A 21073-nucleotide genomic window follows, 5' to 3' on the forward strand; every position below is an offset into this window, starting at 1 on the left:
TATTTGTAATTTACCCTTAATTTTTTGCATGAATAATTTCCTTAATTAGTTGTATAAAATAAATGGTTTAAATCACGGAAGTGAGTCCAAATTAGTTCGAACTAATGAATTATTGATGAAAATAAGACTAAGACCTCGTTTGGCAACATCACTTTTTGGCTTTTTTAGCCTAAAAGCCAAAAGTTACTAAAAAAACCCAAAAAACTAACTTATACTAAAAAGTCAAAGATTCCATTTTCTCTCTACTTTTTGCACATCTTTTCGTAAAAAATTAAAAAGTCATCCCAAACATATTAATTTTTTTTACATCATATTTTAGCCAAAAAGTTACTAAAAAAGCCTGTTCCTAAACGAGGCCTAAATATTATGTAAATTAAAATATTGAGGGAATTTGATATAATTATGTTAAAATTGTAAAATTTACTATATTTTATTTAAACTTCATGAGAGATCAGTATAATTTATCCAAAAATAAAATAAAGTTGGGTTACTCTTTTTACAGTATGAGTGTTTTTTAGAATTGAAAATAAAAAATGAAAAGCAATATCAAACTCGTACTTACTAAAATAAATAAATAAACTTTCAATTTTTTTGGTTAAGATTTCTTAGCCTATTTTGTTAACAAATTATGTTTTCTAGCCCATTCTCCAAATTTTTATTTTATTAAAAAATTTTAATTGCAAAACTTTTTAGTTAAAAAATCATGATTTATAAACAATTTTCCAAATTTTGATTTTACTGAAAGTTGTTTTTAAAAAATTTAATCCTGATCTATGCAAAATATTTTTTCACTCATAATATTAGGCCCAATATCATTTGGAGTTGTACTATTTGAATCCATACTACATGAGCCCAAGCAATGCGATCCCATGACACTGGAATCCAACGTAATTTGGATAGCAAACAAATATCAAAACAAATAATGGACTCTAAATAAGGTGTTAAAAAAAAATAAAAAATAAAAAAGAAGAAGAAGAAGTTAAACAGTAAAATTGTCTGAACCAATTAAAAACCTACTATTTGGTTTGATTTTTTTAAGGGGGTGGTTTGATTTCAGTTTCAAAAAAAATTAAGAATCATCGATCACAATTAGGATTTGATTCATAGATTAAGGTTCAAAAGAATCAAAAAATTTAAAGTGAACCCTTCATATGTTTATGAATTTTTTTGAAGGCTTGTTTGTATTTGGTGTGGATATTCCTTTCTTTTACTAATTTGCATATAATTTTTTTCTTATTTTCCAATTACTTCATATTTTCCCTTTTAACTCAATTGGAAAAATCAATTTTTGCCTTGTTCATTACCACGAGAGCATTGTTATTCAAAACCAAAAATTAGACTCATCTTTCAAACATAATGATGTAATAATTAATTCGAATATTAAAAATAGCACACTCTTTCATGTCTCTTCTAATCATCAATCAATTATATAACTTACACATCATTAAGTTTAGAAAATAGATTTAAAAAGTGGACTTATATATTATTTTCCTTACCACAAACATCATAGCAAAAAACCAAAAGATAAAGCAACAAATAACACGTGGAACATATCATAAACGTTTCATAAAAAAGTTGCTCAAACATCATTTGTAACTTCACAGAGAACCTTGCTCATGATGTTACGCACTTTGCACATGGCTTCCAATGGCTCAACTTTGGCCGTGGTAAGCCCATTCCCTTCAGTTAAATCAATTGTCTCCCCACTGACCTTTTCCCACTCAAAGCATTGAATCAATGATCCCAAAGCCAAACCCAACACGCGTTGTGCCATACCAACCGCAGGACAAGCTCTCCTTCCCATCCCAAACGGCAATAACTTGCGTCCTTCTATTTCCCCACCTTCAAATCTCTCTGGCTTAAAGCTTGTAGGGTCATCCCAAACCTTAGGATCCCTATGAATGGCCCATGCATTAACCAACAAGATTGTGTCGCGTGGCACGTTGAATCCCTCTATGATACAATCATCAGATGATACGTGTGGTAGCAATAGCGGTGCTGCCGGGAATAATCGATAAGTCTCATAAATGATAGCTTGAAGATAATGTAGCTTTGAGAGATCGGGTTCATCAATCAAGCGCTCTTGGCCTACATGAGTGTCTACCTCAACTCTTGCCTTCTTTAACACCTCTGGGTGATTCACCAAAAGAGACAATGCCCATTCCATTGTCACTGCAGACGTGTTGGTGCCTCCTAGTATCATGACCTGATCATTAAATGTTAATAAATTAAATTAAGGAAATCATATTTTTGTATAATTTTTACAGTAAGGCTCTAAGTACAACTTAATTATGTAGTGATGGTAAAACTTCATATGTATTTGGTTTTAAAGTGTTAGATCTCAATTTAATAATATTATGGATATTAGCATACACTACTAATAACACAATATTAGATTAGTTTTATGTCAAATGATGGAATTCACTTACAAGTTTTATGTCTTAATTGGTATAGTATGTTTGTTGAAATTGTTCTAAATCTCATCTTAAACCTGAGGCCATTTTTATTAATTTGATTAATCATACTTATTTGACACTATAATTAATGTCAAAATAATATATAATAAATTAATAATGTAGACAAATTACACCCATAATTTATGTAGTTTGTCTTTTGTGACATTTTGATTCATATAATTCTACTACATTAGTTTTATTCTTTAATTTTTCATATTATAATAATTTAACCCTATTAATGATTCGCCTTTATAAATTATATTGAAATTAAAAAGACAAATGATCTAATTATTTTATCTTTAATCTATATTTAATTTTAAATAATTTTTTATTACACTAAAATGAAAAAAACAAAAATAAAATTGGCACAAAAAATACCACCACCGACATTTTTACACCAATAATTTGTATACGAATAAGTTGGAGATCTAGACTTATCCACTCTAATTTTTTTTTGTGAATGATTTGTGCAGCAAAAATTAAATTTGTGAGATTTATATGTAAAATAAATTTAAATTATAAGATAATAATTTTAAATAATTTTTTAATAATTAAATCTAAATTTGTAATATTGTTGTTTTGATAACTAAATAGAGGGAACAGATGGAGTCGTCATTTCGGAGGGGCGGAAAAAGTAGTAAAATAACAAACCTGTTTTATAGCTGTAAAACAGTTTTAATTTGCCTTTTATCTTACTATGTTTTGTCTTCTTTTTTGTTGAAAATTTTTTGGACCTTTAATTCTTAAGTTCTAAAACTAGTTTTAATAAGTTGATAGTAAGTTCCACTCACTGTGATGTAATGTTTTGATCTTGATTTTTTTTTTTTCATTGCCATGTAATTAGTGTTTCATTAGAGTACTAAAATTAATATTCTGAATTATTAGTTTTTTTTTTTTTTTTGGTTTGTTTTTACACTGCCAGCTCAATGGAGCTATTCTACTGGAGGTCTCCATCAATACTGATAAAATGAATGGAGAGAGTACACTGACCGAGATAAGCCCTCTGATGATTTCATCTGTATAATAATCTGGTTGTGACTCTTGCAAGGAAAGGAAATGATCGATCATGGTGTTCTTACTCTTGTCACGCCTGTGCTCATTGATCAAATCTTGCAGGAAAGCGTCCATTTTCTTTTGAATTCTCCCCAAATTTTTCTCTAAGCCCTGATAATCAATCCACCGTAAAACCGGTAAGAAATCGCCGGGGTTCGACGCACCGCCATACTTGAACGCCTCGATCACGAGCTCCCGGAACTCCTTGGCCTCCTCGTAGTTCGACAAGTCGTCACCGTAATACCGCTTTCCGGCGATCATTCTCATGACGATGTTGAAGGTCAGCTCGTAAAACTTGGATTTCAATTCGACTTTTTTGAAATCACGAGACGAGTTTTGGGACAATCTGAGGAGTAAAAGCTTGATTTCGTCTTGTCTGATGGATAAGAAGGCATTGAGGCGGCTGGTGGAGAAGATTTCCACCGCCATGATGCGACGGAGGTTTCGCCAGTGGTCGCCGAAGGAGGCCGCAACGACGGTCGTGTAGTTGTAGCCCACGTACTTGCCGAAGGCGACGCGAGAGCGGTTGGCTAAGACGACGTCGTTCTTGGTGAAGCATTCCTCCACCGCGGACGGTGAGGATACAACCACCACGAGGTGTGAACCGAACCGGAGGGAGAAGACGGACCCGAGGTTTTGGGAGAGTTGGTGGAGAGTGCGGTGGAGAGGTTTTTTGAGGAGGTGGAAGTGACCGATCACCGGAAGAGCCGGTGGGCTTGGAGGGAGATTCTTCTGTGTTCTTGCTTTCGATAAGAACTTGAAAGCAATAAGAAGAAAGAAAACAGAGAGAGATATGTATGGCAAAGTAACTTCCATGTCTGGTTGATTAATCTGTAATGAAGATTGGATTATACTTGTTTTTTTAGGATGGATTTGAATGAATATATATAGCGTCAGTGTGTACGGTAAATAGTTATGATTTTGATTTGCTGCATCTATTTGATGGATATGGAGGATAGATTTGGATTATCTAAATAAGTGTATTTTTTATCTTTTTATAAAAAGATGTATAGAAAAGTAGAGAAGTAATGTGATAAAAAAAAATAAAAAGATAAAAGGATAAATTATTTTGGTGTTGCCAAACTTGGCCTGAATTTTTTTTTGGTTTCATAGACTATGATATATGTGATAAAGTATTTTCTAAGCATCATTTTAGTATTTAGTGGGAGATTTGAGAATAGATTAAAATATATATATATATATATATATATATATATATATGTGTAAAATTAAGTGCCTTATAAATATATTTTATTTAAATTTTATTTATTTTTTTCTTTTATTTACTAAATATTTCAATCAAATACAACGTTAGTATGGATGGTCACAACAAACCGTAATCTTTTCTTTTTAACTGCATTTTTAATTTTTTTTATTTTTATTTAGTGATATGATCACGTCTTACTGTTACGTAGGCATCCTCATCGGAAGTGATTGAGGCCTAAATTTCGGGGCTCGAATGTCCCGAAATTTCATTTTAGGTATAAAAAAAAAAAAAAAAAAAAAGAAAGGAAAAAAAAACAATTTTCAAAATTAAAAATTAGAGATATTAGGGGTAACTTTTTTAGGGCCACCAATCATTTTCTGCATCCTCATGCATCCGTAATCATTTTTTTCAGCTTCATTTTCAATTTATTTATTTATTTGTTTAGTAATATGATCACGTCTTACTGTTACGTAGGCATCCTCAGGCCTTAGTTGTTGAGGAAAGTTACCTCCTAATTTTAAGTTTAGGAATAGATTATTTTATTAATTTTTTAATTAAAATATGAAATAAAAAAATTAATACGTTTGAAATAATTTTTTATTTTTTGAAATATTTACTAATAAATCCTATCTCACAAATTGTCACTACAACAAAAACACATTTTAATGACAAGATACTAGTGGCATGTTCTTAAAAAATGTCACAAAAAAATATTTGATAGCATTTTTTAGAAAAATGTTATAGAGCCACAAACATACAAGACTCTAGTGGCATTTCAATTAAAAAAAGTACCACTTCACTACAATAAAAATGTCACTACAACAAATTTACACTTTAGTAACACTACACTAGTGACATGTTTTTAGAAAATGTCACAAAAATAAAAATTGGCATTAAATGTTTTAGAAAAATGTCACAGAATCACAAACATATAAGGCTTTAGTGGCATTTCAATAAAGAAATGTCATATCAATTTTATGGCATTTTATAAAATAATGACACAAAAAATTATATTCGTTACATTTACTAACAAATGCCGCTAAACTTTTGTGAAAACCCACATTTTATTATTTTTAAAAGAAGATAAATAAATAAATTAATTAATTTTATCCAGAGTCTATCTGAAATATATATTAGTGTAAAAGTTAGTTTTAAATTAATCCAATTCAATCACTAACAAGAAAAAAATAATAATAAATAAATAAATAAATAAATAATAATAATTTTGTGGGTGTTTAATATTTGTTATTTATAAATTATTTTATTAAGGATTTATTTTAGAATTAGAAATTGAACGTCCAAATAGCCTAAGGAGGTGAAATTGATAAGTTAAATCAGTTTAATTTCAAGTATTGAACCCTATGAAAGTGTAATTAAATATTCGATTCAGTTTAATAAAACTAAGGTTTGATCAATTGGGTACGAATTGGAGTTAATTGAGTTGTGAGGTTTGATAATTTAGATTATTATGAACTAAATTTATTTATGAGATGCTCAATTGAATATGTAATTTATAGATGAAGATTTTGAGTTTGATCTGAAATTGAAGGCCTTAAAGGTTTGAGAAACCAAAATTGATGAGCTCAATAAGTTTAATTTGATATTTGGAACCTTTTGAGAGTTTGATTTGAAATCTGATTCAGAATGATAAAAATTAAACAAAATTAATTGGGAAGTCAAATTAGACCAATTAAATTATGTGGAATTTGTGATTATGTTGATTAATTTAATTATGTGTTAATCAAGATTTATTAAAATTAAGTGTTGCTCAATTAAATTAAGCAAAAATATAAATTGAATTATGTAAGAGTCTAGAAGTGAGAGTGTTTATGGGTGTGGGTGTATTGAGAAATCTGCTGTGGGTGTGTGTGCATGTGAGTGATGTGCTGGAGCCTCAATGAAATGTGTTAATGTCCATGTGCACACCCTCAATGAAATGTGTTAGTGTCCATGTGCACACGCGGTGTGTAATGAAAGAATGAGGTGTATGTATTGTGCATTGTGCATTGTACTGAGAGCATTTCCAAAAAAAAAAAAAAAAGGGTTTAAGAGTTGAGACAATGTAGAGAGAGATTTCAAAGCTTAGAATTCATGTGCCAGAAATGGTAAAGAAAGGCTAAGGAAATAGCTTGGGAAAGTGAAGAATTGAAGAGGAGTTAAAGATTTGGTCAAGGATTCATTAATTGAAGATTTTAGTAAAAAAATCCTCTCAACCCTCTCATTTCTTTTTATTAGTGTAACTTTCAGATTACTTCCTTGTGATTAAAATGACTACTCATAAATAGAAATTTTATATATATGTGTAGGAATTTTGTGATGAAAATAGTCTGTTTTGAATCTGTCAGAATGTTGCCAGAATTTTTAGACAATTTTATACTCAAAATTTCAAGATGATTTCTTCTACAAAGTTGTTGATAATGATGTCTAGTTCATCCAGGAATTTTGGCAACAATTTTTGAGCTTTTTACGAATTTATACAAATTTTTAACTAAATCTGAAACTGTAATGAAAATAGTCTATTTTGAATCTGCCAGAATGTTGCTCGAATTTTTAGACAATTTTACACTCAAAATTTCGAGATGATTTCTTCTACAAAATTGTTGATAATGATGTCTAGTTCATCCAGAAATTTTGGTAACAATTTTTGAGCTTTCTATGAATTTATACAAATTTTTAACTAAATCTGAAACTGTGAGACAGATTTTACCATGTATTTGAAAATTTATTTAAAATTTTATACTAAGCCAAATCTGGTAATTTCTAACTAAAAGATGAAATTTGAGAAGTCTAGTTTCATGATAAATTTTTATATTATGGGTTTGATCTATAAATTTAAGCATGGAATTAAAATAAGGAAATGTGATAAATCTGTGTGATAAAATTTCTGGGAATTTTACAGAATTATTTATAACTTATTTTTGGGAATTTATTTCTGAAAAATGACCCAAACATATTTATTGAATATTAGAACTGTATAAATAATTTATTTATAATTTTTATTACCTAAGGTATAACCTGAAAATTTCTAGACAGGTTTAAGATCATCACTTCAATTATTTATTTGGATAAAAACCAGTTATTGTGTTGGTCCAATCCATCAAATTTAGTAAATTAGTAATCCATGTATGGGTGTATTGTGGTTTATTTAATATTGTGGTAGTCTAATATTGTAAATTAAAAATCCATGCACGTGTGTGACTTTGGTTTATTTTCTTTGTATCCAAATTATTATTTCATACCATGATTTAAATAAATTGTTTATTTAAATGCTGTACATTTATTTATTATTGTGTGACATGTGTAATATTTTATGTTGGGATTTTTAATGAGTTGGTATAATATCATTTGTGATTAAAAATTGGAATTATTTGTGGTTAATATCAAAATTAACTGAAAGGATTAAAGGCACATACAAAGTTAACAATTGACGGTTAATACCAGTTTTCAGAGTGAATCTTGGTTTTAAAGAGTGTATGAAATCAAGGGATTGACGGTTAATACCGGTTGTTCAGGGTGAGCCCTGGTTTTGAGAATTCTCATGTAAATTGTGTTGCGAAACTCTAAGATGGCACGGGACTTATTTGACCCTTTTTCGGTATTCGGTTTTGGAATAAGGGTGGATGTGCAGGTGGCACACAGGGAGGTTACTTACCCCTGGCAGACCGTTTCCTTGGGGTAGACCACGGATGCCACTACTTGGGTATATAACTCCGGACGTAGGCATCCCTGGTAGTTACGGTTGGTAACACTTAAATATTTGACCAAGGGAGGGTTTCAAATTAACCGTTGCCATGCTTAGTGGTTGGTAAGTTAAATCTCTTTGGTGAGATTTCGAGTGTCACCTAATTTATTAAAATTACGGAAATTATTCTAATGGTTGTAATTTCTGTGTATAATTATATTGTTATCTCATGTTTAGAATATTATTATTTTTCTCTTAAAAAGAATGGTAGGTTAGTTACGTTTTCTTACTGTGTTGCAAAACTCATGGCATATATTTTGTTGCCATGGCGTTTCATGCCAGATTATGTCGAAGAAGGGACTGAGGCTGAAATTGGAGCTGCTGCCAATATCGAACCTTGGCTGACTTAGAGTCAAGATTTTATCAAAATAAAATCCTGTTATCTCTTGTATTAGGATTTAACTATGTTGTGACGTTGTGTGTGAACTTGTAGTTTTATTTTGTTGTTGGACTTTGACCATGTAAGAACTTAAAAGTTCCTAATTAGTAGTTAAAACTTTATCTAGCGAGTTATCGTTATTTAAATCTTATGACGTTTCAAAAAAAAAATTTGGGGCGTCACAACTTTAGTAGCAATGACATTTTTTAAAAAATGTCAGGACATTAGGTAGGTGCAAATTACTTTTTATGGCACTTAGGAAAAAAATGTCATAAACAAATATTTTATAGTATTTTGAGAAATGCCACTAAGCCAAAAACTTTCCAAGCTTATAATGGCATTTTTGAAAAAATAAAAAATACCAATATATTTTCTAAACTTTTAAAATGAAGTAAATGATTAAAAATAAATAAATTAAATTCAATATACACTACAGGAAAAAGCACATTTGGAGACTAAATTTCCTGACCAAAAAAAATTTTGTCGCTGAAAGTATAGCTTTCAGCAACCAAAATAACATTAGTAGCCAAAAGTAAAGCTTTTTGGCAACTAAACAATTTTAGTAGCCAAAAGTCTACAATTGGCGACTAAAACTAAATTTGTCGCTAATTATATGGGTTTTACCGACTAAAAAAAATTTAGTAGTCAAAAGTAAAGTTTTTTGGTGACGAAAAAAATTTTAGTAGCCAAAAGTCTACAATTGGCGACTAAAACATAAGTTTAGTTGTCAAAAGTGGCCATTTTTAGCGCGGAAGAGTTAAAACCCTAAGGCGGGAATTAAATTTTTTGGCGACCAAAATTTTGATAGCTGAAAGTGCATCTCCGGCGACCAAATCCGATTTTGGTCGGCAAAAGTTAAGTTTTTTAGCAACTAAAAAATAATTAGTAACCAAAAATATAGATTTGGCGACTAAAAAATATTTTTAGTCGCCAAAAGTGGTCTTCTTTTATTTTGCTAGTAAATAGTTTATTTTACATAAATTATGTTCAATAAAATAATTATGTTTATACATATACTTTTATATTAATATGGATGTATGTACTATATAAATAATATATGTTGCATATATAATCATGTGGTGCTATAGAGGTGTAGTGGGAAGAGTGTGGTGTATAAGGTTTATGGTGTGGAAGGTTGGCAGTTTGAGTCTCCGCAAAAGCGGATCAAATTGTTCTACAACGAATTATCATCACGAATGGCACTTGATAGCGTTATGAATAGTGCCTACCATGACATTAAAGTGTCACTAAAAGGTTTTAGTCTTGATGGTGTAGTGACACTTATAAGTGTCACTAACTCTTTTTTTAATGGCGCTTGATAGTGCCGCAAATAATATCTACCATAACATCAAAATATCATTGAAAGTTTTTAGCCATGATGGTGTAGTAGCACTTACAAGTATCTACCGTGGTACCGATACAATGGCACTTCAAAATGCCACAAGACTAAAAAATGTCATTAAATATAGCGATCTCGGTTTTTCGCTCATGTTTACTATATTCCGGACTCTGTTCCGTTGATAGTTGTTATTGTCTGTATTTCATTTCCGTCCTTTAACTCTTTGTATTTGAGTTTAGAATTGTCTTGGGCGTGTTTCGAACAGGTTGGTTGAGCTTTTGTCCCAACTCTTGTTGCCCAGATTTTTAGTGATCCGCTCGAGCGGAGTTTGCACACTTTCAGCATCTTGTGCGTCTGCAAAAGTACTGCAGGTTTGTTTTTCACGCTCGAGCGGGTATCCTTGCGCTCGAGCGGGTGTTCGATGTCTGTAAAAATACTGGAAGAGTGTAATCTACGCTCGAGCGGGTTCCTTTTTGCGCTCCAGCAGGTGGTGTCTTGTTTTGTGCCTTGGCGCTCGAGCTGGTATTTTTTGCGCTCGAGCGGGTTAAGTTTTTGTGTTTGACGCTCGAGCGTCCTATTCTCCGCTCGAGCGGGTCATACGTATATCAGTTGGCAGCTGGGTCATTTTAGATCATTTTTTCAACTCTCACTCTCTCTCTTACTTTTCAAAACCTATTTTGAGAGCTTCTTTCACTACATTTCACATTCTCTCTAAGGTTTGATCTAGTTTGAGTGATCTTCTACCTTAGTTCCTTTGCAAAAAGTGTAGAGCTTGGCTTGGGCTACCTATCAATCCGAAAATCTTGGGATTTGGTGCACTTTCGATTTTCTTCACCTTCTCCTTTGGGCTCCGAATTTGAGGTAGGGATAACTACTCGTATTTAAGGTATTTGATCTAAACTTGTAGTTATTTTGATGTGATGTTATAGTTGGGAAAGTTTGGGAGTAAGGGTTTCAAACCTTATAATGTAAAAGAGGGTTTTTTCGTTCCTTCGAGCTATATATGTGTATTTGAGCCTCAAAATGAAGTTATTGAGGTCTATTGATAATATTTGGACTTTTGGGTCAATATTTGGAGAAATGGGGGAAATGCCATATTTGGGTTTTATTGGGCCATTATTGTAATTAATGACTTTCATTGTAAAATAGTGGAATTGGGAAGTTATGAGAAAGGATGATGGAGTTGGATTGATTAATCACCCACTTTTGAAAATATTGATAATTTATCTGTCGATGCATTTGTTATTTGTTTAGAAATAATTGCTTTGGGCTATCGGTAGAGGATAGTCGTGATTGTTGTAGACACTGTATGTTGATTAGAGAAAACTGAAACTAATCACGTTGTATATGTCATTGAATATGACGGCTGGAATAATACATCGAATCTGTGTATTGATTGATCGTGTATATGATAATTGTTTATATACAGTGTTTTGTGTGAGAGGAGATAGGGGATGTACTCCACAGTTTAGGGGAAGATAGAGGATGGACTCCTAAACCGGATGTTATTTGGGAGGAGATAGGGGATGGACTCCACTGAACCGGATGTTATGTTTAGCATATCTCTACTGGGCGTTGGCTCACCCTATATAGGGCATCATTTTCAGGTGCAGGTGTTATGCCACCTCCAAGCACTTAGCTTGGGAGGTTTTAAAAGTTAAAGGCTTATTTTTTTGTAATTATTTTGTGTATTACATGTAATTCAAGCCAAGGGCTTATTTTGTGTTTTGAGTTAGTACTCTCCTTTTGTAACCAAGTGTTGGCTTGGAAAGTTGTAAGCCCGTAGGACATTTACTTTTGTTGTCAACATGTAATACCTTTGGATTAAACACTCTGATGAATGGAAATATGTTTATTTCTCCTATGTTTATGGATGTCACGAATGTATGATTTATGAGTTTATTTTGAGGGCGTTACAACTTGGTATCAGAGCATACCGGGTTCGAATACTTTGGGTACGGGGGAAGTGGTTAGTACCATAATGGGTTTGTCTCGCTTGTTAGAAACTTAAGTGTAATGTTATATGTTTATGTGATAACATGCTTATGTGACTATATGGGTATGGGATTTGGTTTCTAGGATGTTGATTGGATCCTTGGATTTCTGTGAGTCTTGTTGGAAAAACACTTGATCAATGCTGTTTCTAACTGGAACTCTTGTAACATCTCGGGACTATCATTATCCGGAAATGAAATTCGTAAGTGCATATGTGATTATGTGCTTACGTGGAATGAATTACAGTTGTCCATGTATTAGGACGCGAGTGAAATAGCTTCCGCACATTTTTGAATGTGCTAATGTTTACATTACCTTTATTAGGATGTCAGGACGAGGACGTAGTGGTAGGCGAGGTAGGCCTAGGAGGCAGGAGATGCCTATACCGGATGAAATTCTAGCGCAGCAGGAAGGGGTTGGCCAGGCCAATGTGGCCGAGCCAGTAGGTCAACAGGCCATGGGCGCCTTAGCCTGCGAGATGGCAGGAGCGTTGAGGGAATCTATGGGCATTCTCAGGGCTGAGAATCAAGCCCAGGCCCATGTAGTTGAGGTAGGGCCTTCCTTTCTGAAGAGGGAGTTCTTCCAGTCTAATCGGGACGAGTTTGTGGGGGATCCGAAAGAACCACTGAAGGCTGATGAATGGCTTGAGTAGATGACGAAGAAGTTTGAGATGCTTGGCATCAAAGACGGGGCTTTGAAGGTGACCTTGGCGTCTTTCCAATTGAAGGGAGATGCGGGTCAGTGGTGGAAGTTCATGAGGGGTCGTATTGGTGGTACATGGGAGGCCTTTGTAAACGCTTTCCAGGAGAAGTTTTTGTCTCTAGCTGTTAGGGAGAAGTTGAGGAACCGGTTCTGTCAGCTCAAGCAGCCAAGTATGCCAGTGGCCGAGTTTGAGGCCGCATGTACCAGTCTATCCTGGTTTGGACCTGAGCTTGTGGTGTCTGAGGAACACCGTTGTCTAGAATTTGAGAGGAAGTTGTGGCAAGGGCTCAAGACCAGAGTTGGGGGATCCATGACCCGCGAGGATGGGCGCCTTGTAGATGTCGCGGCCCATATGGAGATTATGATGCACGAGGAGGAGGAGAGGATGAGGGGCTCCAAGAGGAGTTAGGATGCCAGGGGGATGGTAGGAGGCAGAGGGGTTTTAACCCTCAGCAGTCCTCGGGTGCTTATGTGAGGTCTACCTTTCCAGTGCCGAGTGCAGGTTCTGGGAGAGGCAGTCAGGGAGACATTACTTGTTACAAATGTGGTCAGTTGGGCCACAAGTCTCCAGCTTGCCCGCAGAGGGGAGGCGGGTAGAGAGTAGCTTCGTCTTCGGCTCGACCTCAGAGCCAGAGTCAGGGCAGAGGCCAGCCGCTCTCTTGTTACCAGTGTGGTCAGACGGGGCACCAGAAGAGGTATTGCCCGCAGTTGAGTGGCACATCTGGCACGTCTAGTTCGAGGTGGACGCAGAGTTTTCAGCCAGCACAGTCAGTCCAGGCCTCGAGGGCTAATCAGGGAGCTTCATCGTTCCCGTCTGTGCAGTAGTCTTTTGCTCCAAGAGGTAAGCAGGTAGATCAGGAGCCTACAGGGCGTGTGTATGCTGTTACCGCGCGGGATCTTGTACCGGCTCCATCTGTTGTGAGAGGTACCTTTTTGTTTTGCAACTCGGTTGCTAATGTGTTGATTGATACGGGTGTATCCCATTCTTTTATATCTGTGCATTTACATCTATTTTGGGGTTGGAGTTGGCGCAGTTAGCATCTCCTATTTTTGTTGTATCACCTGTTGTGGGTGAGTTAATTTTGAAACAAGGGTGTCGGGGCTGTGATATAGAGGTTGCCGACCGCCAGCTTCCATTTTCTTTTGTAGTAAAGGCTATGTCGGGTTTTGATGTGATTTTGGGTATGGACTGGTTGTCGTCATACCGGGCTGTTATTGATTGTTACCGCCAGAGGGTCACTGTATGTACCTTGAGGGGGGATTGTTTCCATTTCTTGGGGGATCGGGTTGGTAGTGTGTTGCCATCGGTATATGATCCGCGAGGGCAGAGTGAGCTTAGTTGTCTTCTCGCTAGGTTTATGAGTAGTGAGTATGATGAGACCCAGACTGTATTGCCGAGAGTGGTTTGAGAGTACTCGGACGTCTTTCTCGAGGATCTTGTTAGTTTGCCACCACATCGGGAGGTGGAGTTTTCCATTGATTTAGTGCCCGGCACGGCGCCGATTTCCATGGCGCCTTATCATTTTGCCCCAGCTGAGTTGAGTGAGTTGAAGATTCAGCTCCGGGAATTGCTAAACAAGGGCTTTATTCGCCCTAGTACTTCGCCATGGGGAGCACCGGCCCTCTTTGCTAAAAAGAAAGATGGTGCCTTGAGACTTTGTATCGATTAACGAAAATTGAATCGGGCTACGATTAAAAATAAGTACCTTATGCCCCGTATAGATGATCTGTTTGACCAGTTGAAGGGGTCCCATTGTTTCTCTAAGATAGACTTGAGATCGGGTTACCACCAGTTGAGGGTCAGGGAGGAGGATATTCCGAAGACGGCATTCTGTACGCGGTATGGCCACTATGAGTTTTTGGTAATGCCTTTTGGGCTCACCAATGCACCAGCAATGTTTATAGATTTGATGAACCGGATATTTCGGGAATTCTTAGATCGTTTTGTAGTCGTTTTCGTAGACGACATTCTGATTTATTCACCTTCGGAGGAGGAGTACGAAGAACACTTAAGAGTGGTGCTTGAGTTGCTTATAGCCCATAAGTTGTATGCCAAGTTTGGGAAGTGTGAGTTCTGGCTAAGTGAGGTTAAATTCTTGGGCTATGTAGTCTCCGGGGAAGGGGTGTCTGTTGATACATCCAAGATAGAGGCAGTGCAGGATTGGGCACAGCCTAAGAGTGTTTTTGAGGTCCACAGTTTTCTGGGATTAGTTGGGTATTATCGCCGGTTTGTGAAAGATTTTTCCAGGCTAGCTTTGCCATTGACTAGATTGACGCAAAAAGGTGTCAAGTTTGTATGGAGTGAGACTTGTGAAAAGTCATTCCAAGAGTTGAAAGTTAGGCTTACCACCGCTCCAGTTTTGATTATTTCGGAGAGAGGTTTGGGTTATGCGATTTATTGTGATGCCTCACGAGAGGGTTTGGGTTGTGTGTTGATGTAAGAGGGGAAAGTGGTAGCCTATGGCTCACGTCAGTTGAAAATACACGAGGGGAATTACCCTACTCATGACCTAGAACTAGCAGCAGTAATTTTTTCCTTGAAGATTTGGAGGCACTACCTTTATGGTGAGAGATTCAAGGTGTTCTCAGATCATAAGAGTCTGATGTATCTGTTTACACAGAGAGACTTGAATTTGAGGCAGAGAAGATGGATGAAGCTTATTAAGGATTATGACTTTGAGCTGCATTGTTACCCGGGAAAGGGCAATGTTGTGGCCGATGCCCTTAGCAGGAAATCCATTAGTGATGTGGCTTGTATAGCCATCCGGGAGTGGGAGATGTTGGGTGCACTTGGCGAGTTGGATTTGCTTTTGGGTGAATCCGTTGAGGCTGTGGCTTTGTTTTCTGTTGTTGCGCAGCCTAAACTTGTGACTCGAGTGTTAGAGGCACAAAGAGGTGACCTTGAGGTAGAATCCCTCCGAGAGAAGATCTCCAATGGGAAGGTTGAGAAGGGTTTGACTGTGTATCCCGACCTGAGTGTCAGATACCGAGACCGTCTGTTTGTGCCGGAGTCTTGCCGAGAGGAAGTACTCCGAGAGTTTCAACATTCACACCTTGCGGTGCGTCCGGGAGGCACTAAGATGTATCATGATTTGGTTTGCCAGTTTTGGTGGCGGGGGATGAAGAAAGATGTGGCAGTTTTTGTGTCTAAGTGCCTTACTTGTCAGCAAGTGAAGGCCGAACATCAGAGCCCAGCGGGTTTGTTGCAACCCTTGCCTATTGCCGAGTGGAAGTGAGAGCATGTCACTATGGACTTCCTTGTAGGTCTTCCGAGGACTCAGCGAGGTAGTGATGCTATTTGGGTGGTTGTAGACCGGTTGACTAAGTCGGCGCACTTTATTCCTATGCGCGTGAGAGATTCAGTAGATCATCTTGCCGACTTGTATATTCGGGACATAGTGAGGTTGCACGGGGTCCCAGTGTCGATCGTCTCAGATAGAGATCCACGTTTTACTGCTAGGTTGTGGCTGAGTTTGCAGAGTGCCTTGGGCACTAAGTTGACCTTTAGCACGGCTTATCATCCTCAGACTGACGGGCAGTCCGAGCGTACTATTCAGATCCTTGAGGATATGCTTCGAGGTTGTGTCCTTGACTTTAGTGGGACGTGAGAGAGGCACTTTCCCTTGGTGGAGTTTGCCTACAACAACAGTTTCCAGTCGAGTATCGGTATGGCACTGTTTGAGGCCTTGTATGGCTGACCTTGTAAGTCTCCAGTGTGTTGGGCCAAGGTGGGTGATGCACCTTTGTTGGGCCCGGAGTTGGTTCGGGAGACAACAGAGAAAGTTGAGCTTATCCATAGGAGGCTTGTTACAGCCTAGAGTCGCCAAAAGAGTTATGTCGATTGTAGGAGGAGGCCCTTGGCATTTGAGGTGGGTGATCACGTCTTTCTGAAAATATCACCTAGGCGGGGTTTGATGAGGTTTGGGAAGAGTGGGAAGTTGTCCCCTCGGTTTATTGGTCCCTTTGAGATCCTTGAGAGGATTGGGAGGTTGCATACCGTTTAGCTTTGCCGCCGCAATTGTCCGGAGTGCATGACGTGTTTCATGTTAGTATGCTTCGAAAGTACGAGCCGGATCCATCGCATGTATTGGATTGGACCGACTTAGAGGTTGATGAGGATGCCTCGTATGAGGAGAGACCGGTTCGGGTCTTGGATAGGCGAGATCAAGTCTTGCGAGGCAAGACCATTCCTTTGGTGATGGTTTTGTGGAAACATCACGGAATGGAAGAAACCACTTGGGAACGTGAGTTGGGGGTCCGAGAAAAATATTCGGATCTATTTGTGGATGTTTGAGCATATGTTGTATATTTTGCGGTATTGATAAACTTTAAGAGCCTTGAATATGTCTTAAGTTGTAAAACATTGTACATGTTTCGGTTTGTGGAAATATTACGAAGCTTGCCTTGAAATGAAAGTTTATTTTAACATTGCATATGTTAATTCGGTTTTAGAAATGCAAATATATTGATTGGCATTGAATGTGTTATTGAATGGTGAAATATATGTTGCAATTGGTAAATTTCAAGGGGAAGCATGTTGATAATGCGTATTCAGTAATATATTGTGATTTGCCTCTTGAAAAGAGATGAGATGACCGGTAATGGGTCAGGTTGTTGAATATTGAGTTGTAATATTGTTAAGAATTGAGAAAAACATGTTTTTGAAACTTGTATCTAATTTCGGGGACGAAATTCTTTAAGGGGGGAGGTTATAGCGATCCCGGTTTTCCTCTCATGTTTACTGTATTTCGGACTCTGTTCCGTTGATAGTTGTTGTTGTCTGTATTTCATTTCCGTCCTTTAACTCTTTGTATTTGAGTTTAGAATTGTCTTGGGCGTGTTTCGAACAGGTTGGTTGAGCTTTTGTCCCAACTCTTGTTGCCCATATTTTTAGTGATCCGATCGAGCGGCTCTTCTTGCGCTCGAGCGAAGTTTGCACACTTTTAGCATCTTGTGCGTCAGTAAAAGTACTGCAGGTTTGTTTTTCAAGCTTGAGCGGATTTCCTTACGCTCGAGCGGGTCGCGCTCGAGCGGGTCGCGCTCGAGCGGGTATCCTTGCACTCGAGCACGTGTTTGATGTCTGTAAAAATACTGGAAGAGTGTAATCTACGCTCGAGCGGGTGGTGTCTTGTTTTGTGCCTTGGCGCTTGAGCTAGTATTTTTTGCGCTCGAGCGGGTTAAGTATTTATGTTTGATGCTCGAGCGTCCTATTCTCCGCTCGAGCGGGTCATACGTATATCAGTTGGCAGCTGGGTCATTTTAGATCACTTTTTCAACTCTCACTCTCTCTCTTACTTTTCAAAACCTATTTTGAGAGCTTCTCTCACTACATTTCACCTTCTCTCTAAGGTTTGATCTAGTTTGAGTGATCTTCTACCTTAGTTCCTCTGCAAAAAGTGTAGAGCTTGGCTTGGGCTACCTATCAATCCGAAAATCTTGGGATTTGGAGCACTTTTAATTTTCTTCACCTTCTCCTTTGGGCTCCAAATTTGAGGTAGGGATAACTACTCATATTTATGGTCTTTGACCTAAACTTGTAGTCATTTTGATGTGATGTTGTTGTTGGGAAAGTTTTGGAGTAAGGGTTTCAAACCTTATAATGTAAAAGAGGGTTTTTTCGTTCCTCTGAGCTATATATGTGTATTTGAGCCTCAAAATGAAGTTATTGAGGTCTATTGATAATATTTGGACTTTTGGGTCAATATTGGGAGAAATGGAGGAAAATGCCATATTTGGGTTTTATTGGGTCATTAGTGTAATTAATGACTTTCATTGTAAAATAGTGGAATTGGAAAGTTATGAGAAAGGATGGTGGAGTTGGATTGATTAATCACTCACTTTTGAAAATATTGATAATTTATCTGTCGATGCATTTGTTATTTGTTTAGAAATAATTGCTTTGGGCTATCAGTGGAGGATAGTCGTGATTGTTGTAGACACTGTATGTTGATTAGGGAAAACTGAAACTAATCACGTTGAATATGTCATTGAATATGACGGCTGGAATAATACATCGAATCTGTGTATTGATTGATCATGTATATGATAATTGTTTATATACATTGTTTTGTATGGGAGGAGATAGGGGATGTACTCCACGGTTTAGGGGAAGATAGGGGATGGACTCCTAAACCGAATGTTATTTGGAGGAGATAGGGGATGGACTACATTGATACAGCAAATTTGTGTATTATTTATGAAGTATGGAAGTGTTTTATTATGACATTGAGACAACAAATATGTGTATCTATTGTGAGGTATGGAAGTGTTTGTTATGAATTTTAATTCATTTGAATTGTTGATATTGGAAAGGTTTTTAACATGAGCCGTAGTCTCATGGGAATTGTTTGGCCAGGTTCTGAGCCATGTTTATAAATCGAAATTTGTTAAGTAAAGGAAAGTAAAATGAACATGGACATATTTGTCATGGGATTGGATGGTGTTGTAAGTTGGTTGACCAGTGTTAACATTTATCGAATGCTCATGTTTTAGTCATTGTTCATATTATGTTTAGCATATCTCTATTGAGCGTTGGCTCACCCTATATGGGACATCATTTTCAGGTGCAGGTGTTATGCCGCCTCCAAGGACTTTAGCTTGGGAGGTTTTAGAAGCTGAAGGCTTATTTTTTTGTAATTATTTTGTGTATTACATGTAATTCAAGCCAAGGGCTTATTTTGTGTTTTGAGTTAGTACTCTCCTTTTGTAACCAAGTGTTAGCTTGGAAAGTTGTAAGCCCGTAGGGCATTTACTTTTGTTGTCAACATGTAATACCTTTGAATTAAATACTCTGATGAATGGAAATATGTTTGTTTCTCCTATGTTTATGGATGTCACGAATATATGATTTATGGGTTTATTTTGAGGGCATTACAACTTGGTATCAGAGCGTACCGGGTTCGAATACTTTGGGTACACGGGAAGTGGTTAGTACCACAATGGGTTTGTCTCGCTTGTTAGAGACTTAAGTGTAATGTTATATGCTTATATGATAACATGTTTGTGTGACTATATGGGTATGAGATTTGGTTTCTAGGATGTTGATTGGACCCTTGGGTTTCTGTGAGTCTTGTTGGAAAAGCACTTGATCAATGCTGTTTCTAACTAGAACTCTAGTAACGCCTCAGGACTATCATTATCCGAAAATGAAATTCGTAAGTTCTTATGTGATTATGTGCTTACGTAGAATGAATTACAGTTGTCCATGTATTAGGACGCGAGTGAAATAGCTTCGGCACATTTGTGAATGTGCTAATATTTTCGTTACCTTTATTAGGATGTCAGGACGAGGACGTGGTGGTAGGCGAGGTAGGGCTAGGAGGCAGGAGATCCCTATACCGGATGAAATTCCGCTGCAGCAGAAAGAGGTTGGCCAGGCCAATGTGGCCGAGCCAGTAGGTCAACAAGCCATGGGCGCCTTAGCCCGCGAGATGGCAGGAGCGTTGAGGGAATCTATGGGCATTCTCAGGGCTGAGAATCAAGCCCAGGCCCATGTAGTTGAGGCAGGGCCTTCCTTTCTGAAGTGAGAGTTCTTTCTGTCTAATCAGGACGAGTTTGTGGAGGATCCGAAAGAACCACTGAAGGCTGATGAGTGGCTTGAGTAGATGACAAAGAAGTTTGAGATGCTTGGCATCGAAGACGGGGCTTTGAAGGTAACCTTGGCGTCTTTCCAGTTGAAGGGTGATGCGGGTCAGTGGTGGAAGTTCCTGAGGGGTCGTATTGGTGGTACATGGGAGGCCTTTGTAGACGCTTTCCAGGAGAAGTTTTTGTCTCTAGCTGTTAGGGAGAAGTTGAGGGACCAGTTCTGTCAGCTCAAGTAGCCAAGTATGCCAATGGCTGAGTTTGTGGCCGCATTTACCAGTCTATCCTGGTTTGCACCTGAGCTTGTGGCGTCTGAGGAACGCCGTTGTCTAGAATTTGAGAGGAAGTTGTGGCATGGGCTCAAGACCAGAGTTGGGGGATCCATGACCCGGGACTATGGGCGCCTTGTGGATGCCACGACCCATATGGAGATTATGATGCACGAGGAGAAGGAGAGGATGAGGGGCTCCAAGAGGAGTCAGGATGGCTAGGGGGATGGTCGGAGGCAGAGGGGTTCTAACCCTCAGCAGTCCCCGGGTGCTTTTGTGAGGTCTACCTTTCCAGTGCCTACTGTAGGTTCTGGGAGAGGCAGTCAGGGAAATATTACTTGTTACAAATG

General features: G+C 37.4%; 1 protein-coding gene and 1 long non-coding RNA gene across 2 annotated transcripts; one reads left to right on the forward strand and one right to left on the reverse strand.

The window, feature by feature from the left end:
- Positions 1-1462: 1462 nt before the first annotated feature.
- Positions 1463-4398, reverse strand: LOC114297592 (cytochrome P450 81Q32). The gene is made up of 2 exons (XM_082868275.1): positions 3447-4398; positions 1463-2206 (listed from the first exon to the last, which is right to left on the reverse strand). Exons 1-2 carry the CDS (start codon positions 4323-4325, stop codon positions 1580-1582), a joined length of 1506 nt encoding a protein of 501 aa, XP_082724401.1. The 5' UTR covers positions 4326-4398; the 3' UTR covers positions 1463-1579.
- A 2337-nt stretch (positions 4399-6735) lies between these two features.
- On the forward strand, positions 6736-8983 carry LOC145790044 (uncharacterized). The gene is made up of 2 exons (XR_014328674.1): positions 6736-6911; positions 8741-8983. It is a non-coding gene; the product is annotated as an uncharacterized LOC145790044 (long non-coding RNA).
- Positions 8984-21073: the final 12090 nt, after the last annotated feature.

The sequence above is a fragment of the Camellia sinensis genome, chromosome 5 (genome assembly GCF_055761805.1).
Source record: "Camellia sinensis isolate YWXY chromosome 5, ASM5576180v1, whole genome shotgun sequence".
Classification (NCBI taxonomy): Eukaryota; Viridiplantae; Streptophyta; class Magnoliopsida; order Ericales; family Theaceae; genus Camellia; species Camellia sinensis.

Coding starts and splice junctions, on each gene's coding strand:
- LOC114297592 (XM_082868275.1), bottom strand. CDS start 4,325: ATGGAAGTTACTTTGCCATACATATCTCTCTCTGTTTTCTTTCTTCTT. Junction 2,207..3,446: donor TCATCAGAGGGCTTATCTCG/GTCAGTGTACTC, acceptor TTTAATGATCAG/GTCATGATACTAGGAGGCAC.